Here is a 26,878-nt window from a genome sequence, read left to right as displayed (position 1 = left end):
ATGAGCAGGCCCAGGACAAAGCTCTACTACAGAGGAATCTGCTGGGGAGAGGAGGAGGAGGAGGAGGAGGAGGAGGAGGAGGAGGAGGAGGAGGTGATGGAGGACTGAGAAGAGGCAGGGTTTTACATGGTCAAAGCACAATTAAGAATTAGATTCCTGGGAACTGGTAGGAAAGACTGAGGACAGAGTCAGAGGAGTCTGGAGAGACAGGAAAGGGTAAGAGTTAGAAAGAAGGAAGACCCTAAGAAGGGGCCAGAACCCACCTTGACTAGGAAGAAGGAGACGCCGTAAGTCTTGAGGGAACGGGCCAGCTTCACATAGCGTACCTTGGCCTCAATTTCACTCATCTGCCCACAGTTCTTGTGTGCCTTCAAGTAGGAAACGGGGAAAAGTTAGCAATCTGGGGACAGTAGTATTGCAACAGAGGAGTCAAGCTAGGACGTTAGCTGTAATGACAGAGTATTATGGGCACACAGAAAGATTCAGGAATGCAAGAGGCGAGGGGATGCAGTGCGCTGGCTAAGGAGCAGGAGCAGCATACGGAATAAAGCTAAGGAACTTGCAGACATTCTAGAGATGGGCTGGGGAGTTAAGAAGCAGGAGGATGCCGGGCGGTGGTGGCGCACGCCTTTAATCCCAGCACTCGGGAGGCAGAGCCAGGCGGATCTCTGTGAGTTCGAGGTCAGCCTGGACTACCAAGTGAGTTCCAGGAAAGGCGCAAAGCTACAGAGAAACCCTGTCTCGAAAAACCAAAAAAAAAAAAAAAAAAAAAAAAAAAAAAGAAGCAGGAGGACCCAGGACAGTCAGAGTTCACAAAGAGAAGGTCTTTGGGGCTAAGTATTCAGAATGGGAAAAAAGATCACACAGTCATTCAGGTGCAATAGCCCAGGGATGCTCCTATCTGGCTTCCACCATGCAGGCACCATTATCCCAGACAGACAACACAAGGACAATACTGAATTGCGCCAGGCATGGTAACCCATAATCCCAATACTCAGGAGGCTGAGATAAGAGGACTACTGTGCGTTTGAGGCCAGCCTGGGCTACAAAGTGAGACCCTGTCTCAAACAAAAAGCAAAACCAAAATGGAAATTCCATAGCAAAACTGGGGACGAACTGGGACTAAAATCCGAATCTTCTGCTTTCTTGGCATAAGATGGGGGGGGGGGGGAGGAACAGCTTGGAGAGCAGAAGCAAGGTGAGCAGAGACGGAGAGGAGGTGGGGGCCACTCAGCCAGGAGAATCACGCAGCCAAGCTCCCAGGCCACCCAGACACTTTCCCCTACCCCATTCACCTGAAAGATCTTCCGCTCTCCCTTCTGCTTCACATACTCCTTGGGTAGGAAGTCCTTCAGGCTACACCAGAAAAGGGGGGGTCAGCATGTGGTGGGTAGCATCAGGGACATGGGGCCATGAACTGTGGGCCTAGAGGTTTGAGGAAATGTCTAGGACAGTACCATCTCTGAGAGACTGAGGAAACTGGTCTGCACTGGCTTCTGAACTAGTTAGTGGGAACTCAGCATGAGCTCCTGAGTGACCTGTGCCTTCTTGGGGGGGTGGGGAGGGGCAGGGGCGGCCTTGTTTTCTAAGAAAGAGGGAGCCAAGGAGAGAGGAGACTCCTTAGAAGGATGGCCATGCACTTAGGAAACTCAGAAGGCCTTACTAAGGTCTTTGCATCTTGAGAAATAACAGTGAATGAAATTTGGGGAACCTTTTAATCTAATGTTCCCCACAAGGAAATGTCCTATTTTACTTTGGCTAATATAGCAAACTCTTCAGAGAATCTAAAACAAACAAAAACAAGTTACAGGGGACAGGGCAGAGATACTGAACAGCATTCACACTCTGATGGGGCCAGTGAGGAGACAGTGGATGATTGTGGCTGAAGCATGATGACCTGTGGATGTCAAATCCTCATACCTTGGAAGAGGAAATAGGGGAGGAAGGCTTGGGATGTAGACCGGTCCACTGGGTCACAATGGCAGGGGGTTCCAAACCATGACAGGGTATGGGACGTGGGTCACTTACTCAAGGAAACCAGCTTTGTGCTTCTGCTCATTGTGAGGTCCAAACTGTATCTGGCATTGGAAGCCTGCAAATTCACAGGCCTTGTCAAAGGAGACGGGGTGGGAGCCATTCAGGATGTCATCTCGTGCCTGGAGAACACAGAAGGAACCAATGTTGTATGGGTGCAGGGACAGCTCTGTTAATGTCTGCCCTGCCCACATCTCACCCCATGCAGGTCTACTCCATACCTGCACATAGAGAAGGTTCAGCTGTACAGGGTCCCGGGAATCCACATTCTGGTCTGAGTAGAAGAACTTTCTCCGCAGCAACAGTGTCTCGTGCTCCTCTACTCCCTGTTCCCTCAGGGTCCGCCCATGGTCCAGCCAGTTCACTGGAACACAGACAGCGCCCTCAGCACCAACCCCGCAGTCCTCGTGCCGCCTAGTGCCTGGGTTTTCACTTCTTCACGCCTGCTTCCCTCATCAACATGTAAGTTCCATGACTCAGGGCAAGCACAGGATAAATGGCTACCCTCCCTTCCCCTCCCTTCTCAAAGACCCTTCTAGTTCTGCTTACACTCATCATCTGTGTGCAATTTCTGCTTAAGTTTCTCCATCTTCTTCTCATCTCGCAACAGGGTCTTGTCTTTTCTTAGGGTCCCGGTCCCCTCGTCCTTTTTCTCTTCCATCAGCTCTCGAACCAGTGAATATTCATCATGGTTGGTGATGCCTAGGGAAAGGGGATGGCTTGCTAACTCCTCAAGCAGAAAAGCCTTTTGACCGAGTTGGAACCTCCTGGCCCAGGCCTTTGCCCTCCCAACGACCCTTACCAATTCGGGCACAGATGGTCATGAGCATGTCAGTGACAGTCTTGGAGTCATCCACCATGATCGTCTTCACAGTTCCATCTAACATCCGGATCTTCAGGGGTCTCTGTTTCTTCCTGTACTCCATGGTGTCCTATAGGAGCCGGGAATTGTAGTCAGGGCCTGTTTAAACTAGTTCCCTTCACACAGTCAAGGAGAAGGGAAGTGGATTACTGAAAGGAAGACTATGGGGCTCATCCAAAAGGAGTTTGACTGCCTGTATTTGAAAGCCACATGGGCACGCTGGGGGTATGCTGGCCTGGTGCGTGCAAAGCCCGGGGTTGGGGAAGAAACTGGTAATGAGGGAGGAAGAGAGAGGAGGGGCAGAGACCATTATAGTGTGGAAACTAGTGAGACAGGGGGTAGAGGACGCAAGTGGTCACTGATGAAGACACTCACCCCATTTCGGAGCATGTAGTAGTCCAGAGCTTTCCCAGCCTCCAGCCATATACCTTTTTTGGGGTCATCATCTGACAGAAATAGCCCAAAGTCGCTGGCTAAAAGAGATGGTAGATCACCTTAGACTTATAAAAACACCACTGTGGCCAAACAGTTATACCATTGTCTCTGTATATTATTTTCTCCCATGACCTTAGACTTAAACAGGAAAAGAAACACAGGAGCATAGGCCTGAGAGGTGAGGAGTCTTAGAACACAATGGGGCCAAGAGCCGAGAATAAAGGATGGAAGATTCCTGCCCCCCACCACTTGGGTAGTCAGACTCACGAGGGCCAGCCACGGCCTCCGGGATCCGCTCACGAATCATGCGGCAGGCATCATACACCATGGTAGACGGCTCAAACTGCATCGTCTTCACCACATTCCCAATGCTGATCTTCAGCGAAAGGGCAACCATGGTGACGCTTCTGCTCTTCAGCCTGGCTGTACCTGGCCCGTGGCGTCACAGCATTAGAGTATACTCTCACTGGAGTCCCCCAGACAGTCCCAGGGAGAGGACTTTCAGGGGACTCTCCACAAGAGAAAATAATAACATTGTTTGTTCTATTGAATAATTTCAAAGGTGAAAGACGCTGCTATCAGATGGCCCAGCCTTGACCATTTGAGACATCCCAGAGAGGCTGGTCTCTGAGTACAATGGCTCCCTGAATTGCAGTGTCACCTGAGGACACCGTCCTGCCTGCACCGCTGGGATTTGCGCCTCTGGCTCCCAGGGCCTCAGGCTCTCCTCTCTTCCCAACGCTGCCTCTGCTTGTTTTCAACTCTTCCTGGGTCAGCTTTTCCTTTTCTTTGTCTCCCATTCTGTCCTGGGATGTTCAGAGCGCTACCCATCATGTGACCTTCCCTCTCAGCTTTTGCCCTCTTCTTGGCAAAATGCAGAATCCCAGGGGCTCCCGAATCCTGCAAACAGTCTGTAGCTAGCGTTGTTGGGGAGACCTACTTCTGTCCCTGCTCTCTTCCAACCCGAATGGTCTATGCAGGGCCTCCCAATGAGTTGTGCAGTCAAGGTAGAACTATGATTCTGTCTACCGACCTCAGAAGTGACCCAGCCAACACTTCCTGAAGAGGAGAAAGTTTCAAGGCAAGCCAGACCAAGTGCCCAGACCATTAATCAGTTGTTGACCCTTCTAAGTGACCACGCTGACACTCCAGCCTTACCGCAGCTCTCTTACACTCTCCTTCATCAATCCTTCTCAGACTGTCCCCACCTTTCCCAGGTACCCAGACAACGCTTCCAGTGCAGCCCAGCATTTGCAAAGCCAACTCCTTTCCTCTACCTTCCAGCCACCACTTGTCAGTGGGCTAAAGAAGCCACTATGAGCAGCAGATTGCATACAGGCCCAAGGAGGACAGGCCTGCCCAGCAGCTGATGATGTGAACCAATGTGGTATGTGACTGAGTGCCTCTTAACTAAGAGGGAAGGGACAGAAGGCAGCCACCCATTCCCCACCTGGCAAACTGCTAGCCCAAGGGGGTAAACAGGAGTAGGGAAAGACCGGGAAACAGGTGGGTATCACGATACAGAAGGCATTGGAGAACCAGGTAAGTTAGGAAAGGGTAGAGGATAAAGAGTTTGGGAAAGACGGAGCAGGAGAGTGGAGACTTGATAGAAACCAGATACAGCTGTAGGAAATACCTGGAACAATGACTAGGAGAAAGTTTCTGACTACACACACAGTCCAGGATTGCAGAAGAAAAGTGGTATAGCTTGCTCTCCATCTTTACCCAAATGAGAGGACCCTCCCAGCCCCTCGGTCCCAGCTCTCTGCCCTCTCCTTATTCCCAGGGAACCTTTCCCAGGAGTGGGACAGACCTGGCTGCCAGAGAAGCAGGAGTCCGAGGAACCGGAGCAGGACTGAAAGGACCCTTCAGCCTAAGCTGAAGCTGCATGCATGCCCCTCCGCCTCATTTCCTCCGGACATATGGATACCCACTCCTTCCTCTGGTAAGACCCTGATAAGAGAGTTGAGTCATGCCTGCCCTAACTTCCAGACCGTTCTAAGTAGTTATCCACACAATTAATTGAGAGTGAAGGGAAGTCAAGGAACTGGACACTGAGTTTGGACTAGTGGCAGACAAGATCCCTGGAAGTATGAGTAGAAGCTATCTGCTTCCTGTCCTGATCTGAGAACCCTGGCCCCCTTTTACCATGTTTAATGAACAGCGACAACACCCCCTCCATGTCCCCCTCCCAGAGACTCCTCCTCCCTCAATACATTCCTGAGATGCATTCCAGAGGCGTTGGGCAATTGGAGGGGGGAGTGGAGGACAGGAGGTCAAAACCCAGCAAGGAATGGAATGCAAGTATACTAGGGCTAAGGAATTTGGGGGTACATGGAGAATATCATCAGTGTAGGTACCTACAGGAGGCAAATAGAGAAAGATAGGGAGGTACAAAAGGGGACAAAAGGAGAGAGAGAGCTGAAGACAGAGTCAGAATGTAAGAGGGTTGGGGGAATAACACTCAGTCTGTTACCAAATTTGGCCTCTGAGTCCTCAACCGCTGGGAGGGGGAGGGGTTTGTGGGTGAGACTGACATATCCGGCCTCAGGCTGCTGGAGGCTCATTTAAGGCTGGACTGGGCAGCTGATGGGCTGGACCTGACTTCCTCCAACATAGGGTCTTCCTATCCATACATGCATACTCATTCTCCAGCAAGGGACCTTAGCCTACACACACAACTCTTTCCCACAAAACTACTTACGCTGTCTGTACACAGACCTTATCTCAGCCTCACAGCCCTACAAAAGATCTATCTTCTTGTAGGTACCACCCACCCACCCACACAGCTTCTTCACCCATGCACCAGGCCCCCATGCCCAGGTTCCCAGCAGCTCTCCTCCCATATGCACACATTTCCCCCGCTATGCATTCTGTGGAGGGCCCGTTGCGGGAAGGCCCGGGGCCAAACTTTCAGTGGCTGGGAACCAAGATGAGTAAGACCTAGACTTTGCTTTCCGTAGGTTACCAGCCTTCCAGGTGGGTGGATAAGCTAAATACAGAGTTACAACAGAGGGCAGGATGTAAATAGAGCCAGAATGTGTATGCTCAGAAAAGGGATCCCTTTAGGTTAGGGAAGTGGGACCAAAAAGCATTCATGAAAGATATCATTTGCAGTCAGGATTTTAAAAACATGAAGATAATGAAAAGCAATAGCGATGTGCCATTTATTGACTATATGTTAATTGCATTGCATACATAATTTCAGTCAGTCCTTACAACAACCCTGCAAGGTAGGTGTCATCACTTCCATTTTTACAGATGAGGAAACCGAGGCTCAAGAATGTTAAATACTTTCCCAAAGTACTTGTCCAAATAGTAAGTTGTGAAGCCAAGATTCGAACCCAGGTCTCTCTGACTCCAAAGCCCAAGCTCTGTCCTTTAGGTCAGTCGAAGATGAGGCAAAGGTAGCATCCAGGCAGAGAGAATAGCATTAGCAAAGGTGGAGAGGCAGGAAATCGTGGAGGAACATTCAGGAAAGTGAGTAGGCAAGCTGGCTGAAGCGCAGGGTACCTGCAAGGGGTGGGGAAGTCAGGGTTAGGATGGGAAGGCAAACGCTGAGCCAAGAGCAGGAGGAACTGAACTGCCCGGAGGGGAACAGGAGGTCACGGAACTCCGAGCGGGGACATCCCCAGAACTGGATTTTAGGGCAACTTTGGGGCCAGGTTAGGAGACTGTTATTAGTAAAAGAGCTAATGAAGCCAGAGTTAAAGCTGTGTGGAGAGGAAGCTGCCATTCAGGGGAAAAGTAGGACAGACAGTAGAACCAATGAGCCTCAACTCCCAGAAACCTGAGCCCAAAGTCAGCCTCCTATGACCAGTAGCCATTTGTTAACGAGACAGCTTCATTAAGTAATGCAACTAGGGAAGGGATGGAATTCGATTAGGATGGGAAGGTGGGATGAGCTGGGGGGAAGAGGGATGGGATGTGATAGGACGTGTAGGTAGAGGCAGATGGGTGGAGCTACTGACTACATCAGACTGCCACTGGGGATGACAGGGGGAGGTGATGGTAGGAAAGAGACATGTGCTGAGCGACTGAACCAGATGGGGAAGGACGAGAATGATTCCATGGATGGTGACTAAGCTGGGGAATGACAGAGTGAGGTCAGAGGCCAGGTCAGGCGTTTCAGAAGAGCTAGGGATGTGGTAAGTGGCTAAATTAGGCTGGGGCTGGGGTAGTGAAGGGACACTGACAGTGTCTAAGCAATGCTGGAGTTGGGAGGAGGGCAGCATGGGGTAGAGCCAGTGGCTGAATCAGGTTGGGTAGGGGATAGCACTGTGGTCAGTGGCAGGGTCAAGCTGGCAGTGACATGGGAGTGTGGTCAGTGGCCTGGCTGGGCGTGGGATCAGTAAGACCCAGTTTCCTCTTTGGGTATCACTTCCTCTTTTCCGTTGGGGAGTGGGGGAAGGGGACCTACAGCTGGACCTAGAAGTTAAAGGAGACTCAGGAACTAGGGGGACACACAGCAAAATCTGGGGGGAGGGTGTCAGCGGCTGACCAGGGGGTGTGCAGGTAGGAGAAAGTGCTTTATGATGATGGAAAAGCTCAGATTTGAGTGATGGGAACTAAAGCAGGATGTGTGGATGAAGAGATGGGGAAAGAGGATGGGAATGAACAGCTAAGATGGACAACAAGGAAAAGCTCAAGGCCAGGAAAGGATCTATAAGGAAGTATAGGGGGTGTGCAGTGTAGGGCCAGGGACCAGAGACTGACAGAGGGGAATGAAGCTGTATGGCTAAACTGTCACAACTCAGTTGAAACAGTGTTTCCTTGGTCAGTTTCCCCCTCAGCCACCCGCCTCCTCTTTCCTAGTCTTCCCCACTTTGGACTAGACCTTGTCCAACTCCTGGGTCTCTCTCCACTTCCCACCTCCCACCTAGTGAACAGCACAGTCCAGAAATCCCTGCCTCCAGCGATGGTGGCTTCAGGAAGTCTTGGGGGTTAGGTAGCAGAATAAAGAAAGCGGAGTCCCAGGCGTCAGTAGTTCTAACTGAAGCCCAGGACTGTGGCCTGAAGTTAGCCTGTCAGCTCTGGGTAAAAGAAGCCTCTATGGTTACACAGGAATAAGGGGCCTCACCACAAAACAAAGGCAGCTGCTTGCCGCCAACCTCTCACGCTTTTACCTGTTCAACGGTAGCTGCAACCTTGACCCCTAACGCTGTCACCAATTCCTAACATTAACCCTGACTTTAATTAGTTTCCTAATTCCCCATACTTTGACACTCTCATCCCTTTCATAGCAGACACTCGTACTAATCTAGCTTTTATTTTTAAGCCTACATCCCTCCACTTTAACCCCTAATCCTAAAGCTCATTTCTAAATTGCTTCCTAATTCACCTTTTCACTTAATATTAACCATGACAATGGCCTTTAATCCCTAAAACGGGCTTCTAAGCCAATTCCTGTTGTTGATCCTTAACCTGATTCTGTACTCTGATTTATGCTGGTCATTCCAGAGTACAAAATAATGACCTCAATTTAATGTCACCTACACCAAACAGACTTGACTTATGCAGCTAATGTTTAAAATTTAATCCAGCTTCATAACTTCTACCTTGCTTCCTAAACCCGACCTAATCCCAAACTCACCCAAAGCTTTCCTAACCACATACTCACTATCTGCTAACACCAAAGGCCATCCCCGCCCAGCGCCTCACTGCCACCCCATTCCTCACCCTCCCCCAAACCTAGCAGAGACAAGAGAACTGCCCGCTCCCACGAAAGGGGCCTGCCTCTCGCAACACGGCTAGCTTAATTCCAAACCCGAAACGAAACGCATTGGACGCTGACCTCCCCAACAGGACCGGACACAGGATATGCAGGAGGATCGGGGCCCCGCCCGCCGCTTCCCGGGCTGGCCTGTCCCCGCAGCCCCACCTAGACGCTCCGGCGCGGCCCGCCTGGCCTACCTGCGCTGCCCGGCTCTGCGCCCCGCCCGCCGGCCCGCTACCCGCTCGTTCTCTGGGTTGCTCTGGGGCTCCGGCCTCGCCCTCCCTTCGACACTCTGGTCCACTTCCGTCCTGGAAACGTCCCCCACCCGCCGGCGGCGCCCTGGGCCCGCGCTCTATGGTCGCGGAGACTTCAGGAAGCTGCTCTAGCCGCAGCTCTCGATGCTCGGGCACTCGCGAAGCCTGGCCACCCCTCCCCGCCAGGAAGCGAGGGTGCGGCGCGCTGGAGAGAACGCCCAAACTAGGCTGGAGTTCCCTTTTAGACTCAGTCTTCTTTTTTCTAGCTCGCGGCGAAGGCGGACCCGGATCTCCAAAATCCCCGCCCTGGGGTGTGGGAAGCTGTAGGGACGTCCCTAAATTTGCATAGCCCCCGGGACGTGGCGCACAAGAGCCACTTCCGAGTTGGGGGGAACTCCAAGTCCCAGGATGCCATGAGGCTCTCGGTGCATCACTTCCGTTGTGTTGGAAGCTGAGGAGACTAGAAACTGGGAGGTGGCTGTTTAGAGTGACCGCTGGGTCCTCGGCCCTGCATCCTGGAGTAGAGTGACTAAGGTAAGTCAAGCCGATTTGACAGTTAGACCGAGGGGTCGTACCTAAGGTTCGGCGACTGGATCTGCGTGCAGGAATTTCTATCCATAGGTATCCCAAATGGATCCTGGTGGTCAGGACCTGCTAGCTTTGGATCCTGGTGATCAGGACCTGCTGGGCTTCCTGCTAGAGCAAAGCGGAGATTTGTGGGCTGCGACCGAGCAGGACGTGGAGGCTCCGCTGGACTTGGAGCTGTCGCCTTCCGAGGTGGGTGGGGGTTCTGAGTGGGGAAGATAAGCGACGTCCGTGAGACCCAAGGGTACAGAGATTAAATCAAGGCCTGTGAATTTGATAGAACTCCGTGCAAGAACTGAGCGACTGGGAGGTAGAGGACTTACTGAGCTCTCTGCTCAGTCCCTCGGCATCGCTGGATGGTCTCAGCTCCTCCAGCTCTTCTATTCGCCATGATCACAACTATTCCCTCCCGCAGGAACATGTCTCCATAGATCTAGGTGAGTGTGAGATGTTAAGTTATGGGGGAGGGAAGAGCTCACTGGCCTAGCTAGCCCTACTTTCGCTTTCGCAGATATTGGGAGCTTCGAAAAGGAGGGGTACCGCGTGACTCCACTTCGTGTGGAGGAAACAACAGCAGAGCAGGTACTGGACTTGATTTTTCAGGATTATCTCATCTTGCAGGACTGGGGCCAAGATTCCCCTATTCTGCTCTGACATCCCCATGCAACTCTGCTCTCCACTATTTCCTCCAACCCTAAGGAGATTTCTAGGCTGATGCTGACTGAGGAAGAGAAGAGGCTCTTGGAGAAGGAGGGGCTTACCCTGCCCTCAGCTCTTCCCCTCACTAAGGTAAGGTTTCTCTGTTCGGGGAGCAAAAGCTGGAGGGGGATTGTATGACTCAAGAAGGCAACTTAAGTTTATTTCATATCAGTAACTTGAAAAAGGACTGAGGTCAGAATCTTAGCAAACTTGCTGCTAGTGGGAAGCTGGGGCAGGTGGGTAGATAAGGGGCAGGATGCAAGGGCAGTTCCTGGTCTTGTAGGGTTTATATAAATTTTGGTGTTCCTTTCAAAATTACCAGTGTATGGCTTAGCAGGAAAAGGCCCTTGCTGCCAGGCCTGACCTGATATCTATCCCCAGGACCCACATGATGGAAGGAGAGAACTGACTCCTACAAGTTTTCTGATCTCCAAATAAGCCCACACCCACATACAAAAAATAATTTTTTAAATGCCAACTAACAGTATAGAGCCTTGAAAAGGACTGTAAATGAAGGGCCTTTGTTGGTGGTTATTTTTACTCTTTGGGGGGCCCACCACTCAGCTACCAAATAAATCACACACGGAGGCTTATTCTTACTTATAAATGCCTGACCTTAGCTTGGCTTGTTACTTGCCATCTTTCCTTAATTTATCCTGTCTACCTATTGCCTCTGGGCTTTTCCCATTCTCTTACTTCTGTAAATATTATTCTTACTCCGTGGCTTGAGCTGGGTAGCTGGACCCTGATGCCTTCCTCCTTCACTGGCTCCTTCAACCCTTTCTTCCCAGATTTCTCCTTCTGTATATTCTTTCTGCCTGCCAGCCCCACCTATCCTTTCTCCTGCCTTGCTATTGGCTGTTCAGCTCTTTATTAGACTATCAGGTGTTTTAGACAGGCACAGTAACACAGCTTCACAGGAGTTAAACAAATGCAACATAAAAAAAGCATACCTTAAAATAATATTCTACAACAGGCCAATATAGATTTCATTGTGATCATGGTACTCAATGGTAGAAATGTTTGGGAGGCTGAACCAGTCTAACAAAAACAATTATCAAAGCTGGGCATGATGGCTCACACCTCTATAGTCCCAGCACTCTGGAAGCAGAGGCAAGAAGGCCCTCCTAAGATCAAAGCCACTTCCCAAGTGCTGGGATTACAGGCATACACTACTACATCTAGCTTTTGTGGCAAACCCTTTTATGTCATTTTCCTTTTTAATGTTTTCATGGTATCTTTTGTTATATAGACGTTAAATTATTTAGGGCAGGAGAATCAAGCGTTAAAGGCCAGACTTAGCTTCATGTTGAGTTCAGGCAAGCCTGGGCTCCATGAACCTCTGTCTCCTATCCCTCCACCACCATTACAAGATGAGTGAGCACTGTATTAGTTAATAGGAAAGAAAATAGAATTTGGAAATTATCAATAGTGGTTCTGTCCCTAGGACAATATCTGTCTTGTCCTCCTTTACACTGACCAGACCGTACCTTAATCCCCCATCCACTGAGATTTGAATATGGCACCTCATGCATGCTTGTCAAGTGCTCTTCCACTGAGCTACATCCTTCAGCCCTGTTTGTTGAGACAGGGTCTTGTAAGTCCTGGCCGGGCTGACCTCAGACTATGTAGTGCATAAGAAATGCCTTTGAACTCCTGATCTTCCTGCTTCTGACTCCTGGGGACTAGATTACAGGTGAATGACATCACTCTTGGCTAGTGTCCAGGTTTGACAGGCTATATCAGAGACTATAAGAGTTAACAACTTTATTCAGTTTTAATTTCTGAAAAAAGTTTAAGTGCCTTAAAAAAAGGATATATTCTACATAGTCTTGGAGATTCTAGGTAAATACAATGAATAGGAATTATAAGAAGATTGATATTGGTTTAGGTTAAGGATGGATTTTTTTTTTTGTTATTGTTGTTAGTTTTGAGGCATGGTCTTATGTAGCTCAGTCTGGCATCAAACTACTCTAGCCAAGGATGGTCTTGAAGTCCTGATCTGCTCCTTCTCCCTCCCAAGTGCTGAGATTACAAGCCTGTGCTACCACATCTAGCTGAGGAATTGTTTTTTTATTAATTAAATTAAAGGCTGGAAGGATGGCTCAGTGGTTTAGAGTACTTTCTGCTCTTCCATGGGCTCCAGGTTCGAGCCCCGGCACCCACACAACAACTTACAACTGTAACTCTAGTCCCAGGAGATCTGAAACTCTCTTTTGGCCTATATGCGCACCAGGCAGACACATTATACACAGACATACACACAGGCAAAACACCCATACACATAAAAATATCAAAAAATAGTCTGGCTTTTGTGCGTTAAACACCTGGTCCTTGGAGACATTCACACAGAAGGTGAATGCCTACTGGTCATAGAAGCCGTGGGAGTCTTTCACTGGGAAGAGGGTTGACCTCAGCTGCTGTCCAGCACACCTGTATAATACGATATAGGTCTATAATAACACACCTAGGGTGACCTTTTTCCCGTCTTCTCTTAGATGGAGGAACAGGTTCTCAAACGAGTGCGGAGAAAGATTCGAAACAAGAGAGCCGCTCAGGAAAGCCGCAAGAAGAAGAAGGTGTATGTAGGAGGCTTGGAGAGCAGGTAGGAAAGAAAGAACGTGGGGAAAACGCTGGAAGCCGTACGTTTTTGAAGGGAAGACACAGGCAATATTTTGATGTCCATGTTATCTTCCAGGGTCTTGAAATACACAGCCCAGAATCAGGAGCTGCAGAACAAAGTACAGCTTCTAGAGGAACAGAATCTGTAAGCAACCACTCACAGTCATTAATCTTTTAAACTCCTTTTTCTAATGACTTTTTACTTTATGTGCATTGGTGTTTTGCCCGCATATATGTCTGTATGAGGGTGTCAGGTCCTCTAGAACCGGAGTTACAGTTGTGAGCTGCCATGTGGGTGCTGGGAATTGAACCTGGGTCCTCTGGAAGAGCAGTCAGTGCCTTAACCACTGATCCATCTTTCCAGCCCCGTCATTAATTTCTTAATGCTTCCTCACTCTTTCCACTATTCCACATTTGACTTCTAACTGGATAGCTCCCAGATGCAAACATCTGGTGGTTGGCCTTTATCATCAGGTCTCAAGCTCAGAGTAATGGTAAATAAATTCACAGGTAGTTAAGGGGAAATTAAGTACCAAGACAGAGAAAGGGGAGATAGGAGAAGACTGGAGGTGGTCAACATCAGCGCAGTTGCAATTATGGGGATGGGACTGGGTGGGAAAACATTCTAGGCGGAGAGAAGACAATATATTTGTGTTTGGCTGGAACTCTAGTACTGGGGTGTTGACCTAGAAAGTAGAGAACACAGTCCCTGGTGAGGATTCCATGCATAGCTGACCAGGTGTTAAGAGAATTTTGGAAGGTATTTGCAAAGGAGTTTAGGTCAAGGCAGAGAAGTTTTTATTTTTTTGTTTCAGTAAGGAACTACAGGCATTTGTCCACAAAGAGGACATTTGGGAGTCATTTGGGAAAAAAAGGCAAGGCAGTTAAGAGATTGGATCCACTGCACCAGTGGAGAGGACGGCTAAACCGGAGGGTTTTGTTGTGACTCGGTGCTAGGCCAGGGCATGCTCACCACTGTTTCCTCTCTTCCCTTAGGTCCCTTCTAGAGCAACTGAGGAGACTTCAGGCCTTGGTTATTGAGATAGCCAATAAAACCAGCAGCGGCAGCACTTGTGTTCTGGTGAGAGGGTGGGGCAGGAGATCCTTTTCCTGGCAGAGACAGGGTGTGTGGCCAGAGCCCTTCCTTCATCTCCTCTCTCCTTGTTTTCCAGGTCCTTCTCTTTTCTTTCTGTCTTCTTCTTGTTCCTGCCATGTACTCCTCGGACACAATGGGGAGTGTGCCCGCTGAGTATGTCGGTAAGAGGCTTCAGGACACCTTTAAGGCATGCCTGGGCTCTGGTAAAGGGCTTCTTCGGTGCTGTCTCCTGACAGACAGGTCTTTGTCTCTTCAGTGTTACACCGTCAGCTTCGTGCCCTCCCCAGTGACTATGACCGCCCTCAGACGAAGCTGCCTGCCCAGCAGTCAAAGTTTCCGAAGGACAGCACAACCCAGCTGCTGGGTAGCTCCGAACATAGGCTCCAGGCCTCCGGCAACTTTTCCTGCCTGCTCTACCACGTGCCTCAGGAAGAGCCACCCCAGCACTGGCCACTCCTTGATCGTTCCTCAGAGACCCCCTTCTCAGGCCCCAACCCTCCCCTGCAGGCAAATCTTTCAAAGAAACAGGGGTGGCTGCCTCCCCACAGCCCTCCTTCTGTCGTCTTGCAGGGCAGGTATTCAGGCTAGAGGGGAGAATATCCTCAGCCTGAGGATTCGTGTCTGTATTCAAATAAAAAGGAATAGGGGGAAAGAAAAGCTGGCCTTTGCTCTTGTGCCCTATTAGGATGCCTGGGAGCTCAAACACAGCACACTCACTAGTTTAAGGGATCTTTTATTTATACCCATGTGTATCTGTTGTTCCATGAACAGAAGTTTACTGGCCTTGACTACTTCATCCATGGAAGGAACGGGTAGGGGAGAAATAAATAAGTGGTTCTTCAGCCCCTTTTTACTGGCCCAGCTGGGGAGGAAGAAGGGAAGGGGCGCGATTGTCCTGGTGGCTCAGGGCTGCAGGAGTATGGGAAGGAGGAAAGACCAGTGTGGAGGCTGGGCTTCCACAGTGCAGAGGGATCGCTCCGGACTTAGCTTTGGTCCACATTCAGGTTCTGTGCTTAGTCCTGTGCCCTGTGTGACGACGACGACGACGATGACGATGACTGGCCGCCGCCCTTTTTATGCTGCTGCTGCTGCTGCTGCTGCTGCAGGGCCAGCTGCATGGCCCAGATGCTCAGCGGCCGCATGTAGGCCAGTGAGCGGAACACTCGCTGCTGGCAGTATGCCTCTGGGGTCTGGAAAGCCAGTCCCAGTCGTTCCCATACAGTGCGGTAACAGCCTTCAGCTGTCCGGAAACCTTCCCAAGTCAGACCCTGCGGGGAGAAGTCATACATAATAACTGGCCTCGTGGCACAGTTACCTTAGCTGAGCAGAGAAGATAGTATGCCTTTTGCCCTCAGGTTAGAACCTAAAGGCAAGAGGTGGAACACATGCTAGGGAAAAGGGGCTCTGGACGGATAAGGTGACATTAGGGTGTTCCTGGAATAAATTTAGTGGTTGAGGAAGTTTTGTGGACCACAGTACAAACGGTGAAGGGATGGGAAAGGGAAGACATTACCTCTTGAATCATGGTGGCTGCCAGCCCGTAGACCACACCCACCCACACTTCATCCGACTGCACACTGGATCTATCGGGAACACCATGAGGCTGCATCCCATTCACAGCCCCCATGGCTCCCCCTGCAAAGGCCTGGACATTGAGCTCAAAGATGGTTTGGAGAGCACGGACCACATGCAGGGTAGGAAATACCTAGAGCGGGGAGAGTAGAGGAGAGAGAGTCTCTTAGACTTGCTTCCCACGCAGGGAAACCCATCCTGCTGGCTTCTCTCGTCTCTCACCTCAGTGTCCCCTTCTCCCAGGCCACAGGCCCTCAGGAACCACTGCCCAGCACACTGGTCAGACATGACACTACGGGACTGAGGCTGGGAGCTGCTGTCATAGTTGTAATAGCGGCCTGGAGTAGAGGAAGGGCAAAGGAAAGCTGCTTGTGTCCATGGAGGAGGCTTTAAGATGCCCCAGGTTGCTTTAACTCACCATTCCAGAGCAGTCTCTCATAAGCTTCTCGGCCTCGGCAGAGAATGGAAGAAAACTTATCCTGGACATCCTGGGCCCCACACAGAACAGCCATCTGAACCATCACAGCCACGGCGGCCAGCCACAGCCCTCCACAGTAAGCACTGATCAGGGACAGGGGCTGGGTGAGATTGGCAGTTTCAGCCCCTCCCATGCGTGAGGGCTACCATCCTTACGTGCCCAGTTCCCCACCTCAGACCTGGAAATCCCTACCCCCCCAACCTGGGGCCTGTGGTAACCCATCCGTCATAGGTCTGGTCTGCATAGCCTCCATTCTCAATGAGTCCATCCTGGTCCTTATCAAACTGCATTTCAGACTCCATCACAGCCTAGAGAGGGATCAAGACACTGAGGCCAGAGGTTCAAAGAAAGGTACTAGCCATCTGGGTTCTCCTGAGACATCATTCATGTCCCTGGTGTATTGGATACTATATACACATGCCTTACCAGACACACAGGCCACATGTCCTTCAGGAAGCCTTGGTCACCAGTCAGGTAGTAGTCCCGGTAAACTTGCAACACAAACTTGAGGTTCAGGTCCTTCCAGTCAGCGGTGTCATGAATCAAATATGCATTGACCCGGAGCCATGGCTCATCATCTGTTGGAGGGGAGGGGACGTGCTTTATCTGTATCAGTGGACAGGACAGAGGGTATAAAAGCAGAGGAAAGGTGACCTTGGGATGGCGGACCCTTACCTGGGTCCCCGATATCATGAGGGATAACGTTCCTCCTTTTCACAGGCGCCACTACTCCACTCATCAGGTACCGTCGCCGTGTCAGGTCCTCCTTGAAAGTGGCCAGAGCTGGGGGAGCAGACCCGCAAGTAGGTGAGGGAAAGCAAGGACTGGGCAGGCTTGGGGTGGTCATAGAGCTGTGTGTGTGACCCCGGAGGAAAACCGATAGGCAAGAGGTAGGTAGGTATGCTCGTGGCAAGGGGAAGGACACATCATTTGAGACTACAGAGGTTCAAGGGTAAAGTAAGCTAAGAGAAGTTACCCTCACCCATATCGTACTGTAGACTGAGCTCAAGTTTGGGCCACAACATGACAAGGGCAAAAGAAGCATAAAAGTGGACATCATATGTGTTGTACATGCGATACTCCTGGCCTGGAGGGATGACAGAGAGAGACACTGTTGCAAGAATCCCAGCTTCCACTCTTCAAAGTTGGAAGGAGGGCACAAGCATCTGTCCATAGTCACCATTTATACCCTTACCCCATCAATATCTTGGGACAGGCAAAAATCTATCATTTTGCTTTATGCAGGACACTAGCTAGCCCAACACACCCCAACCCACCAGCCGCCCATACCCTCAAGATAACCAAATCGCCCATAGTCCTGCAGGATGGGGCGGAGCTGATGCATGCTGCCTCCCAGCTCCTCTGGGAGAGAGTCTTCAGGAACTTCCAGCCATACTGTGCCTCCATCAGCCAGGAAGTATAGTTCATTGAACAGTGCAGATTTGTACCAGGCAGGCAGGGATCTGGGAAGCCAAGAGGAGGGAATGGATCTTTATGAGCCTCCCAGGATAGAGAGGACTCTAGAGTTCAGAGGAGTGGGGCACTAAGTGAATCCCAACACAGCCCTGCTGACTGGAGGGTAGGAACAGATCAAGTCCTATTTGGAGTAAGTGCCTGGGAAAAAGTACAGGAGGAGGGCTCTATGGGCACCTGTCATCCAATACTGGGCTCTGCCATGCTGAGATTCTCTTCTCCCAGTCTGCATATTGGCACAGTGCGTAGTGGCTAAGGGCAGGTGCCGCATCACCATCTGAACCAAAGAACCGTGTGTAGCGCCTGAGGTGGAAAGAAAGGCATAAGAACGGATGCTGGGTCAGAGCCCCGGTGCCTTAGGATCCCTACGTTTACCTGTAGTGGACTTGGCCCTGAGCTCCAAACATGATCCTAGGCATGTCCCAAGCCAGTGAAAACTCCAGGCAGCACCGGCCCCGTGGTGGCAGCTTGCTGGAGATACAGACAGCCCCAGCAATACCCTCTCCTTTCTGCGAGGGGGTGCTTTGGCCTAAGAAGCACAGAAGAATTCAGCACAGGCACTCCCTTGAGCCCCACAACTAGGGACAAGACCTGTTCATTATTAGTTCTTCCACTCTGGTCCTAAGACAGGACACAGCCTTTCTTCCCAACACCTCCCAGTCAAACCCCCATCACCAGCAGGGGAGTCCAGCTGTCCATCCTGAAGTAGGTCCTGCCACACCTGCTGCCCAGTGCTGTCAGGGTCAAAGGCTGTGATGTGGGTTACCGTGGTGTCTGCCTGTTAAGGGGTCAAAGACTCTGTGAAGGCAAGTACACAGCTCTTCTGCCTAGCTCTTCTGCTCCTCTTACACACTGCCACCTCCAAGTTCGGAGGCTGAGGGCTGTGATGAGGATGGGACTTGGGAGTTGACGACATGAAAGAGTGAGAGGTGAAGTAGGTTCAGGGTCGGGCTGTGAGGGCAGGGGCGCAGGTATAGAGGTACAGGGCAGCCTCTCCCATTACCGTGCAGCGTGCAGCCACAGCCATGGTGTAGGGGTTCGGGGGGCTGGGGTGATGCAGGAGTAGCCCCCGCACAGTCTTCCCATCCCGGTCCAGACAGAAGGGCTCATTCCACAACCCTCCTGGCGCATCTTCTTCACCCCCTAGTCCATTCCGCATAGAGAACATGATGGACACGTCCAGAGCTTCATCTCCTTCGTTTTCTACATCCCACACAAAGACTCCTACAGGGAGGCAGCTGTCCTGGGGATAAAAGGCTGGGCTCAGTCTCGGTGTATCCATCCTTGGCTTCGCTCCTCAGAATCAGTCATGGGCATAGAGAACCTTTTCAAGTATTCCTCGCTATCCTCCCATCTTCCCGGGAAAATGGCCTACCAGAAGCTCTCGAAGGCTAGAATTAATGGGCCTGGGAAGCCAGTGTAATGTTCACAGCTCCAACCTCTCCCTTTCGTCGGTCATCAAACTTCTCCAGAGCTGGATCTGGGGAGGGGAGGTGGTGGAGGAAGCAGGAGAAAGCCTCACCTGGTAGTCATGGGGCAAGATAGGTGTGACCTGGCGGCAGGTAAGAGTGACGCCCTGGCCAGGAAGCTGGTAGACTGTCCAGGCTCGGGGGTAAAGGGCATGGTAGAAAGCAAAGTGACCACACAGGCCCCAGTTCCAGCTGCGCAGGACACTTGGACGCTCCAGGGACAGAACTTGCTGATACACAGTCCGCCCAGCCCGACGCAAGCATACTGTAAACTGGATCAAGAGAGCAGACAGGCTGGAATAAGTAACCCACAGCCACACACACTGGTCTCCTCCCCCAAAGCATTTCCTCCCTTTTCAGACTCTCACCACCACCTTAGGCCGTCTCCCAGCTCAGTGAGCCACCACCATGGACCACTCCTCCCTTCCTGATCTCAGAACCTTAAGCAGCAGGCCTATACTATCTCTGCCTCTAGTGGTAGCAGAAATCAAGATGTGCCCATCCCTGCTTAGGATGACTCAGTGACTCCTAGGGCACTCCGGCTGATTGCTAAACTCTAACCTGGCAATCTGGTCACACAAATACTCTCCAGTCTATGAGCACTCTCCCACTCCTCTTCAGGCCTCTGCCCATGTTCATCTCCATCTAGTTAGAGACCCTCATCCTTCAAGGACTAAGTCACAGCTCTTCCCCCTTCCAGCAGGGGCTACTCTGCTCTGTCCTAGTCCTCTTTATCCTGGTATTCGGTGAATTATGTCACAATGTTTTTATTTGCTATTCTGTGTCCCCAGTTGTCCCACGGCTTACTCTGAAGGCAGGGGCCATTTCTAGCTTACTGAAGCGAACCTCTCAGAGCTGGTGTGTGAGCAGAGAACAAGCAAAGTCTCTGCAGAGGTGTCTACTGCACAGCCCCTCATGGTGGCTGTCTGTTTGCTCCAAGTCTTATTTCTCCAGTAAAACTTCAGGCTCCAGAGAGAAGGAACGCTGGAGGTTTAATATCTCTTTCTTGGTCCAAACTATGCTTGGTATTTTTATTGTATATAAAGTTTTTCTTTCCCTTCCCTCTTTTGAGATAGGGTTTTGCTATGTAGCCTAGGCTGGCCTTGAACTGGTGATCCTCCTGCCTCGGTGCTGGGATTACAGAGATGGGTCTAGCCATAAAACACTTTTTCATGTTGCTAGTAAAGTACAAATGGTTGAGACCACCAGCTCTTTGTCAGAGAGAAGACTGGTTCTGATTCCCTACCATGCAGCCCTGAGCATGTTACTAATGCCCTCTGGATCCTGTTTCCTCATCTGTAAAATAATCATGATAATGGTACTTTGTAGGATTGTTAATATAAATATCCCCAACGCCTACCACAGTGTATTGACACAGCATACAGGCCATAATTACTGCAGACTCATGCTTCCAAAGGCATTCCCCTTGGAATATGGAAGAGATGAGGCATGGACAGGGGGTGGAGCATGGCTATTGAGCACAGCCACTAAACTTGAATCGAGAAGGACACTGTCACCAGCAGGTTTAAGATCTGCCGTCACCTCTCCTTTGAAGATAAGCTGAGAGCTGGAGGCTCCCCCAGGAAAAGGGACCTTGCTAACTCAGAAGGGGAGGCCGTTTGAGAGCTATGATGAAAAGAAGGTCATATACTGTAAGATAAGGCCCAGAGAGGATCTAGAAACAGAAGTGAAGTCTGAAGCTTTAGAAAAATGAAGACAGCTCAAGAGAGGGGGTTTGGGGAGTCCTGGGCAGACCCCTGAGATGATTTGCAGCAGGGGAGCCGACCTTTGCCTAAAGGTTGACAATCTAGGTAAGGAGAGATCTTGCTGTGCATCTGTTTTCACCATGACTTTTTAGGTTTTATTTTACCCCTTCCGATCTTTTCAAATGTCCTTTAAAAAAAAAAATGGGGGGCCAGCCCAGATGGCTCAAGCAGTGAAGGCACTTGTCACCCGGCCTAAGAGCCGGGGTTTGGGGTGGAATGCAGACCGTCAGACCCGGCGGCTTTACATATTGAGTCATCTCCCTGCACGCCCCCTCCTCCTCTATTTTGAGAGAGGGTCTTAGGTAGCCCAGGCTAGTCTCAGCCTCACTATGCAACTGAGGCTAGTCTTGAACTCCTGATCTTTTTGTAGCCACCTCCCAAGTACTAGGATAGGGATATGCCATCCCATTCTTGTTCTTTTAGCCAGTTTAAATGATCCAGGAATTTTCTGCTCTTTGGAAGGTACTGGCTGAGCTAGTGCCCAGAAAACTGTGAGCTAGGCAGGAGACATGGACATGAGAATTATCAGGCATGTTTACTCTTTCAAGGAACATGGGTTCTGTGTTCATCTTAACATACTGTCCATCCCAGCACTGGGCTGAGCCCACAGCATCCGGAAAACATTTATTGGACTGGACCATGTGGATGTCTAACGGCCACATTCTATGCTAGTCAAGAGCCACGGCTTTGTCTGCCCCCCATTTCCTGATTCTTACTTGGTCTGCAATGACTGTCTGGTGCTGGTACATCCCAGGATTAAGCTGCCAACGACAGAACTGGCCTCTCCAGCCCCGGGTGATAGTGCCTCCTCCAATGCCACCCAAGGGACAACCTGGAAAGAAAAATCAGGATGGTCAGTGGAGGACTGGAAGAGGAAAGCAAGCCCACATCTCCTGTCTGGGCTCTAAAAACCCAGGAATGAAGCTATGAAGTATGCATGAACTAGAAACCTCTTTGCCTGCCTCCGCAGAAGCATAGAAATCAGATCTCTAAAAAGGGCAGCTGAGCTGAGACTCACCATAGATCTGTCTCAGGGGTACAGAATTGAACATGTCAATGAAAGGGGTCTTCTTTTCCACCTGGGTCTTCCGGTACCACCACTTCAAGTACCTGAGGAGCAAATGTCAATGTGAGTAGGAGGGTGAGTGGGCTGTTTCTTATCTGCATTTGTCTTGATATTCCGCTGTGATCTCCCCCTAAATGTCCCAAGAATGTCACGCTCCACAAACAGTCCTGTAATCATAGCATTCTGAAGGCTGAGGCAGAAGGGTCACAAGTTTGAGGCCAGCACAGACTACATGGTGAGACTCTGTCTCAAACGATAACCTAGGACCCATCACTATATCTTCCAAACTGTCTTCCTCTGGATTACTCCAGTTCAGGGTCCCTTATCTTCCCAGTTGCCCCAGTCCTCATGCAGGACACCCTTGTTTCTCTATTCTGATTGTTCTGACTCCACCACCACTGTGTGCGCTTAAATCTCAGGAGCTTTAGTCTGTGTTCAAAGGACTAGCTGCCCTTCCCTAGCTACATCCTCTACACATCCCCCTAATTTCCAAACAAGCAGAAGCTGCCAAAAGGACTTCCTCTTTTAAAAATGACTTTATTTATGATTATGAACGGTGGCAATTAAAGACTATAAAGGGAGACTGAGTACCTAGGCTACAGATAGCTGGTGTTTCTATGTCCTGGACCATTTCCCCATAAGCCCCATCCCCCTCCAGTTTTACTGTAAGTTTTCAGATTCTGCTCTTTAAAAACACCCAGTAAATTAACTGGGCATGATGGCTCACGCCTGTAAAACCAGCACTTGGAATTGAGGTTAGCCTGGGCTACATAATGATTCCCAGGACAACCTGTGCATCAGTGAGAACCTGTCTCAACAAAATAAAACAAAATCAAAATACCCACTATAGTAAAGCTTTCTAAAACATCACAGCGTTAGCTGGGTGGTGGTGGCCCATACCTTTAATCCCAGCACTCAGGAGGCAGGCGGATCTCTGTGAGTTTGAGGACAACCTGGTCTATAGAGTAAGTTCTAGGACAGCCAGGGCTACACAGAGAAACCCTGTCTTGAAAAACAAAACAAAACAACAACAACAACAAAAATCACAGTGTTTCGCTGTTCTTGCTCCTCGTTTTGTATCTAACAGGAAACCATCAACACTGTCACATACAAGTAGACAGCTCTATTTTGAAGGCTAGGACATCTGCCTCGCCTGTTTCTAGTCTTATTCCTTATACATTCTCGTTCAGGAGGGTCACTAAGCCTCAGGTCACAAGCCCTGCCCTGCCAGTCTTTCCCATGTCCACTTTCCTTCTTGACCAATCACTTCACACCTAACATTCAGTCACATCTAAACAAGTAATTAGATATGTGAACCCTCAAGTTTTTGTTTCTGCATCTACAAAATGGGAATAACTCTGCCCTAGCTACCTCATGTAATCACCGAAAGATCAAATAGCCTAACAGATAAGAAAGTCATAAAGCAGAATATTGGTGACAGGTATGATTATTGCCACACACTATCTCAGTTCCTAATTAGACACCGCCTTGTTATTTCATTGTGTTCCTCACGTGAGCATGACATTTTTAAGTTCCTTGGGTTCGGGAACAATGACCAAGACTAGATGAATGTCTGCCACAGCTCGAAGCACGGGACAAGGCACAGGGCCTGCAGCCCGTAAATATTTGATGAATTCATAAGTGAATGGATGTACAGACAGTTGACATAGAAAGAGCAATGGAAGGCAGATTGGGGCGAGAGTTGGGAGGGGAAGAATGTATTAAGAATAATGGAAGGGTGTACTCCAGAGACAGGGTAAAAGGCGTGGAAGACAAAGGATAGGTGGTGGCCAGTTTAGAGGAGAGGACCACGGTGAGAGGCCAGAGGATTGGAGAATTAGAAGATACTAAGACAGGCAGAGCAAAGGACTGTCGGGTAGTAAACACTGGCTAAGGGAACAGCAGTCAAAACTGAACTCTAAGTTGAGACTCCCATAACTAGCCTGCCAGCACTCCTGTTCAGGGTGCCCCTCAGTTCAGCTCACTCCAGGGGGTTCCCTGATCTAGTTTGGCAGTTGGCCATTCCTGACATACTCAGTTTTCCCTATAATACCAATCCCAGTTCAAAAATGATCATTCTGAATTCTCACCTCTGCTTTATCCTCAACCCGTCCCATTCCAAAAGCTGTGTGTCGATGATACCCGCCCTATCCTAGTATGGGAAGCCAAGGTCCAAGGGGCTGAGCAAGAGCCTGAGGCCTCTGTGACTCAGCTCACACTGAGTGGCTAAGAGGCCAGGATGAATGTACACCTGTTCTTGACCTTATCCTGATCACATGCAATCCTCTGTGCCTGTCTCAGTACCCTAGGTCCCATTTGGACACAAAGGCTTTGGGCCAGAGTCGGACTGGAACAGTATGATGGTGGAGAGACAAGCCTGTGGGTATGCCTAGAAGGAAGGATTGTCTATATTAGGTTGACTGAAGTGGGAGGATACTTCTTAACTGTGGGTGACCATCCCATGGGCTGGAGTCCCGGACTGAATAAAAAGGAGAAAGGAAGTGGGGGTCTAGCCTTCACTGTTCCCTGCTTCTGGCTGTGACACCGTGTGACCAGCTGCCTTCATTCCTGCCACCATTACTTCTCTGCCTGACAGAATGTACCCCCAAACTGTAAGCCAAAACAAACCCTTAAGTTACTTTTGTCCGGTTTTGATCATAGCACTAAGAAAAGTAACTAATACAGTCAGTTTCCTAAAGGGTCTAGAGGAATGGTTCTCTGAGATAGGCCACCCATGGGAGCCAAGTATCCAGGCAGCACAAGGCCCTTCTCATTGCCTGGAGCCGGGGTTAGTTAGGTAAGTGGACTTCCTGCCAGTCCCACGGCACTGACTGGGGCAGGAAGGGCTCCCTAGTTTAGAAGCTGCTGGGGTTGAGTTTCCCAACTTTTATGCATCCCTCCGCAGTACTGTGCTTATATGTACACTGACTCAGAATGACCTCAGAATGATGCTCTCTGCCTTTCTATCCCTCTGCTCCTGTTAATAGGCATGCCTGCTCATCATCAGTCTTTGAACTCAGAAGGGTTCTATAGTACCTGCTCTGGAGTGTCTGTAACCTCTGGGATGGGAGGAAGAGCTAAGGCTGGCTCTGGAAGACTTAGCTACTAGCACTGGGGACGCTGAAGCACATCTGGCTAGAAGTCATCCTTAGGGGTCTGGGGAAGTTGTCCAGTGGTGGCATGCATGCTCTCTACTACTGAGCTTTCTCCCCAGCTCTCCCCCATTTGTTACTTGGGGATGCTTTCACTGTGGTGTTTAGGTTTGCTCTGAGCTCTTAGGTTCAAACCAATCCCCTGCCTCAGCCTCTCAAGTAGGTGGCACTATATGTGTGCACTACTTTGCCCAATTCCGTCTTTGCTTTTTGTGTATCAGAAGCCCTCTGTCACAGAATAGAGTGAACTTCTCACCCTCTCTTTAGGGTTGACGACAGCCAGACTCAACTATTCCAGGAGTCCGAGCTTGAGGAAAGGAACGGATGAATGCTGGGGCTGAAGCGGCACAAGCTTAAATAAGGTACACAGACTGCTTCAGCTGCTCAAGGTAACATAGACTGGAGAACATCCTCCTTGCAAATAAAACACTGTATCAACACAACAGAGGCTGGTCTTCTGCTTTGCCACAGAGTATAACTAATCCTGAAGTTAAGTCTGGGAAAGAGGAAGTGCTCAGGAGCCAGCCTAAATAGGAAAGATTGACTGCCGGACAAAATGCTCCTTCTCTTTGCAGCCGGGGAAGATGCTAGGAAAGAAGGGTTGCAAAACCTCTTCAGTCTCACCCTCAAAAACTGCAGGGTTAAAGAATGCAGGGGATATATGGCACACTTGACTGGCACCAGGGGCCCAGCGGCTTGATTACCCTTTTCCACTTATGCAAGGAGTCTTGAATGGGAACAAAGGGATCTACTCACCTCAAGCCCATACCGAAATGCTTTACCAAGTTGCTTAGAGAGACGTTGTTAGCCTGAAAGGGTTTCCTCTTCTCTGCAAACTCATGAGCCAAGCAGATCCGCCAGCCAAAAGGAGGCACCTGGTAGCCCCTAGCTTTACCCTCGTAGGAGGCCATCAGCTGCCCAGAGTCCTCTGAATTGCAGGAGCCTGGCTCATTCTGGCGTCCACTGTCCTCAGGGCTCCGGCAGTCAGTAACCCGCACAGCCTCGGTGTCCCCAGTATCTTCAGGACAATAAACTTGTGGCTCTCCATCGGCACAGCTGATTTGCTCTGAGGCCGGTACGCAGGTTACCATGTTCACTGGATCCCTGGGTCCTCACGACCCCGGTGGCCTCGGGTCCCGCTGACACGTTTCTGACGTCTTGAAACGCGGGCACCAGTTGTGGTTAGGTACGGTCCCGGAGGGCCCGACGCTGGGGGAAGCCGTAGGAAGCTGGTGTCCGGGTAAAGTCTGAGAGCTCTGGCTGCGGTGGCAGTGGCCACAGCAATAAAGTAGCCGCGGGCTCTCTTGGGTCGCGTCTCTAGATCCTAGGCTGGAAGGGCTGGGCCTTGTTGTCATTGGGCCGCGGCGATTAGCTCGCCCGGCCCAAGGCCGACCGGCTCGGCGGACGGGGGCGGAGCCGCGGTACCTGCCCGCAAAGCACCGCCCCTGGGACCCGCCCCGGAGCTCCCGGCGACCCTCGGCCCCGCCCCGGGCCGCCGCTCCAGGGTCTCCAGGGCTGGGTACCGGATCCCTCCGGCCGGGATCCCCAGCGCCCGCGCTCAGGTGCCACCGCTGGGAGGGTGACCCGCAGCCCAGGGAC

The 26,878-nt window shown here is 50.5% G+C and overlaps 3 protein-coding genes across 6 annotated transcripts in view; 1 reads left to right on the top strand and 2 right to left on the bottom strand.

Annotated features, from left to right (window-relative positions):
• Tln1 (talin 1) overlaps window positions 1–9,566 on the bottom strand; it is a 32,566-nt gene extending 23,000 nt beyond the window's left edge. Inside the window, exons 1-9 of one of the 2 annotated variants that reach the window (XM_052718660.1) lie at window positions 9,245–9,566; window positions 3,599–3,760; window positions 3,272–3,369; window positions 2,837–2,966; window positions 2,584–2,736; window positions 2,256–2,398; window positions 2,029–2,156; window positions 1,296–1,356; window positions 264–368 (exon numbers count right to left, since the gene is read on the bottom strand). In XM_052718660.1, coding sequence (XP_052574620.1) covers window positions 264–368; window positions 1,296–1,356; window positions 2,029–2,156; window positions 2,256–2,398; window positions 2,584–2,736; window positions 2,837–2,966; window positions 3,272–3,369; window positions 3,599–3,728 — 948 coding nt within the window. In that variant the 5' untranslated portion in view covers window positions 3,729–3,760; window positions 9,245–9,566. Of the gene's footprint in view, window positions 1–263; window positions 369–1,295; window positions 1,357–2,028; window positions 2,157–2,255; window positions 2,399–2,583; window positions 2,737–2,836; window positions 2,967–3,271; window positions 3,370–3,598; window positions 3,761–5,144; window positions 5,416–9,244 lie in introns of those variants that run through there. The other variant, XM_052718659.1, reaches the window with a different exon arrangement.
• A 147-nt stretch (window positions 9,567–9,713) lies between these two features.
• On the top strand, window positions 9,714–15,145 carry Creb3 (cAMP responsive element binding protein 3). Its single transcript, XM_052718667.1, has 10 exons — window positions 9,714–9,835; window positions 9,923–10,078; window positions 10,167–10,323; window positions 10,398–10,468; window positions 10,586–10,675; window positions 13,084–13,190; window positions 13,284–13,352; window positions 14,204–14,288; window positions 14,380–14,464; window positions 14,560–15,145. Exons 2-10 carry the CDS (start codon window positions 9,932–9,934, stop codon window positions 14,889–14,891), a joined length of 1,143 nt encoding a protein of 380 aa, XP_052574627.1. The 5' UTR covers window positions 9,714–9,835; window positions 9,923–9,931; the 3' UTR covers window positions 14,892–15,145.
• On the bottom strand, window positions 15,021–26,835 carry Gba2 (glucosylceramidase beta 2). Of its 3 annotated transcripts, none has more exons than XM_052718661.1 (17): window positions 26,036–26,835; window positions 22,080–22,171; window positions 21,778–21,893; window positions 19,349–19,567; window positions 18,830–19,069; window positions 18,502–18,604; window positions 18,202–18,355; window positions 18,004–18,129; window positions 17,644–17,816; window positions 17,336–17,440; window positions 17,029–17,136; window positions 16,780–16,931; window positions 16,555–16,661; window positions 16,294–16,436; window positions 16,098–16,240; window positions 15,817–16,008; window positions 15,021–15,571 (listed from the first exon to the last, which is right to left on the bottom strand). In XM_052718661.1, the coding sequence occupies exons 1-17, from the start codon at window positions 26,368–26,370 to the stop codon at window positions 15,317–15,319; spliced, it is 2,763 nt and encodes a 920-aa protein (XP_052574621.1). In that variant the 5' UTR covers window positions 26,371–26,835; the 3' UTR covers window positions 15,021–15,316. The 3 variants fall into 3 exon arrangements, with proteins under 3 accessions (XP_052574621.1, XP_052574622.1, XP_052574623.1); XM_052718662.1 differs by having other exon boundaries at window positions 16,098–16,213; window positions 26,036–26,832; XM_052718663.1 differs by having other exon boundaries at window positions 18,830–19,064; window positions 26,036–26,056.
• Between the last annotated feature and the right edge of the window lie 43 nt (window positions 26,836–26,878).

Source organism: Peromyscus californicus, unplaced genomic scaffold, assembly GCF_007827085.1.
Source record: "Peromyscus californicus insignis strain IS unplaced genomic scaffold, ASM782708v3 Scaffold_5__1_contigs__length_169319896, whole genome shotgun sequence".
In the NCBI taxonomy this organism is placed as follows: domain Eukaryota; kingdom Metazoa; phylum Chordata; class Mammalia; order Rodentia; family Cricetidae; genus Peromyscus; species Peromyscus californicus.
The sequence above is the reverse complement of the archived record's forward strand: the minus strand, read 5'-3'. Positions and strand labels throughout refer to the sequence as shown.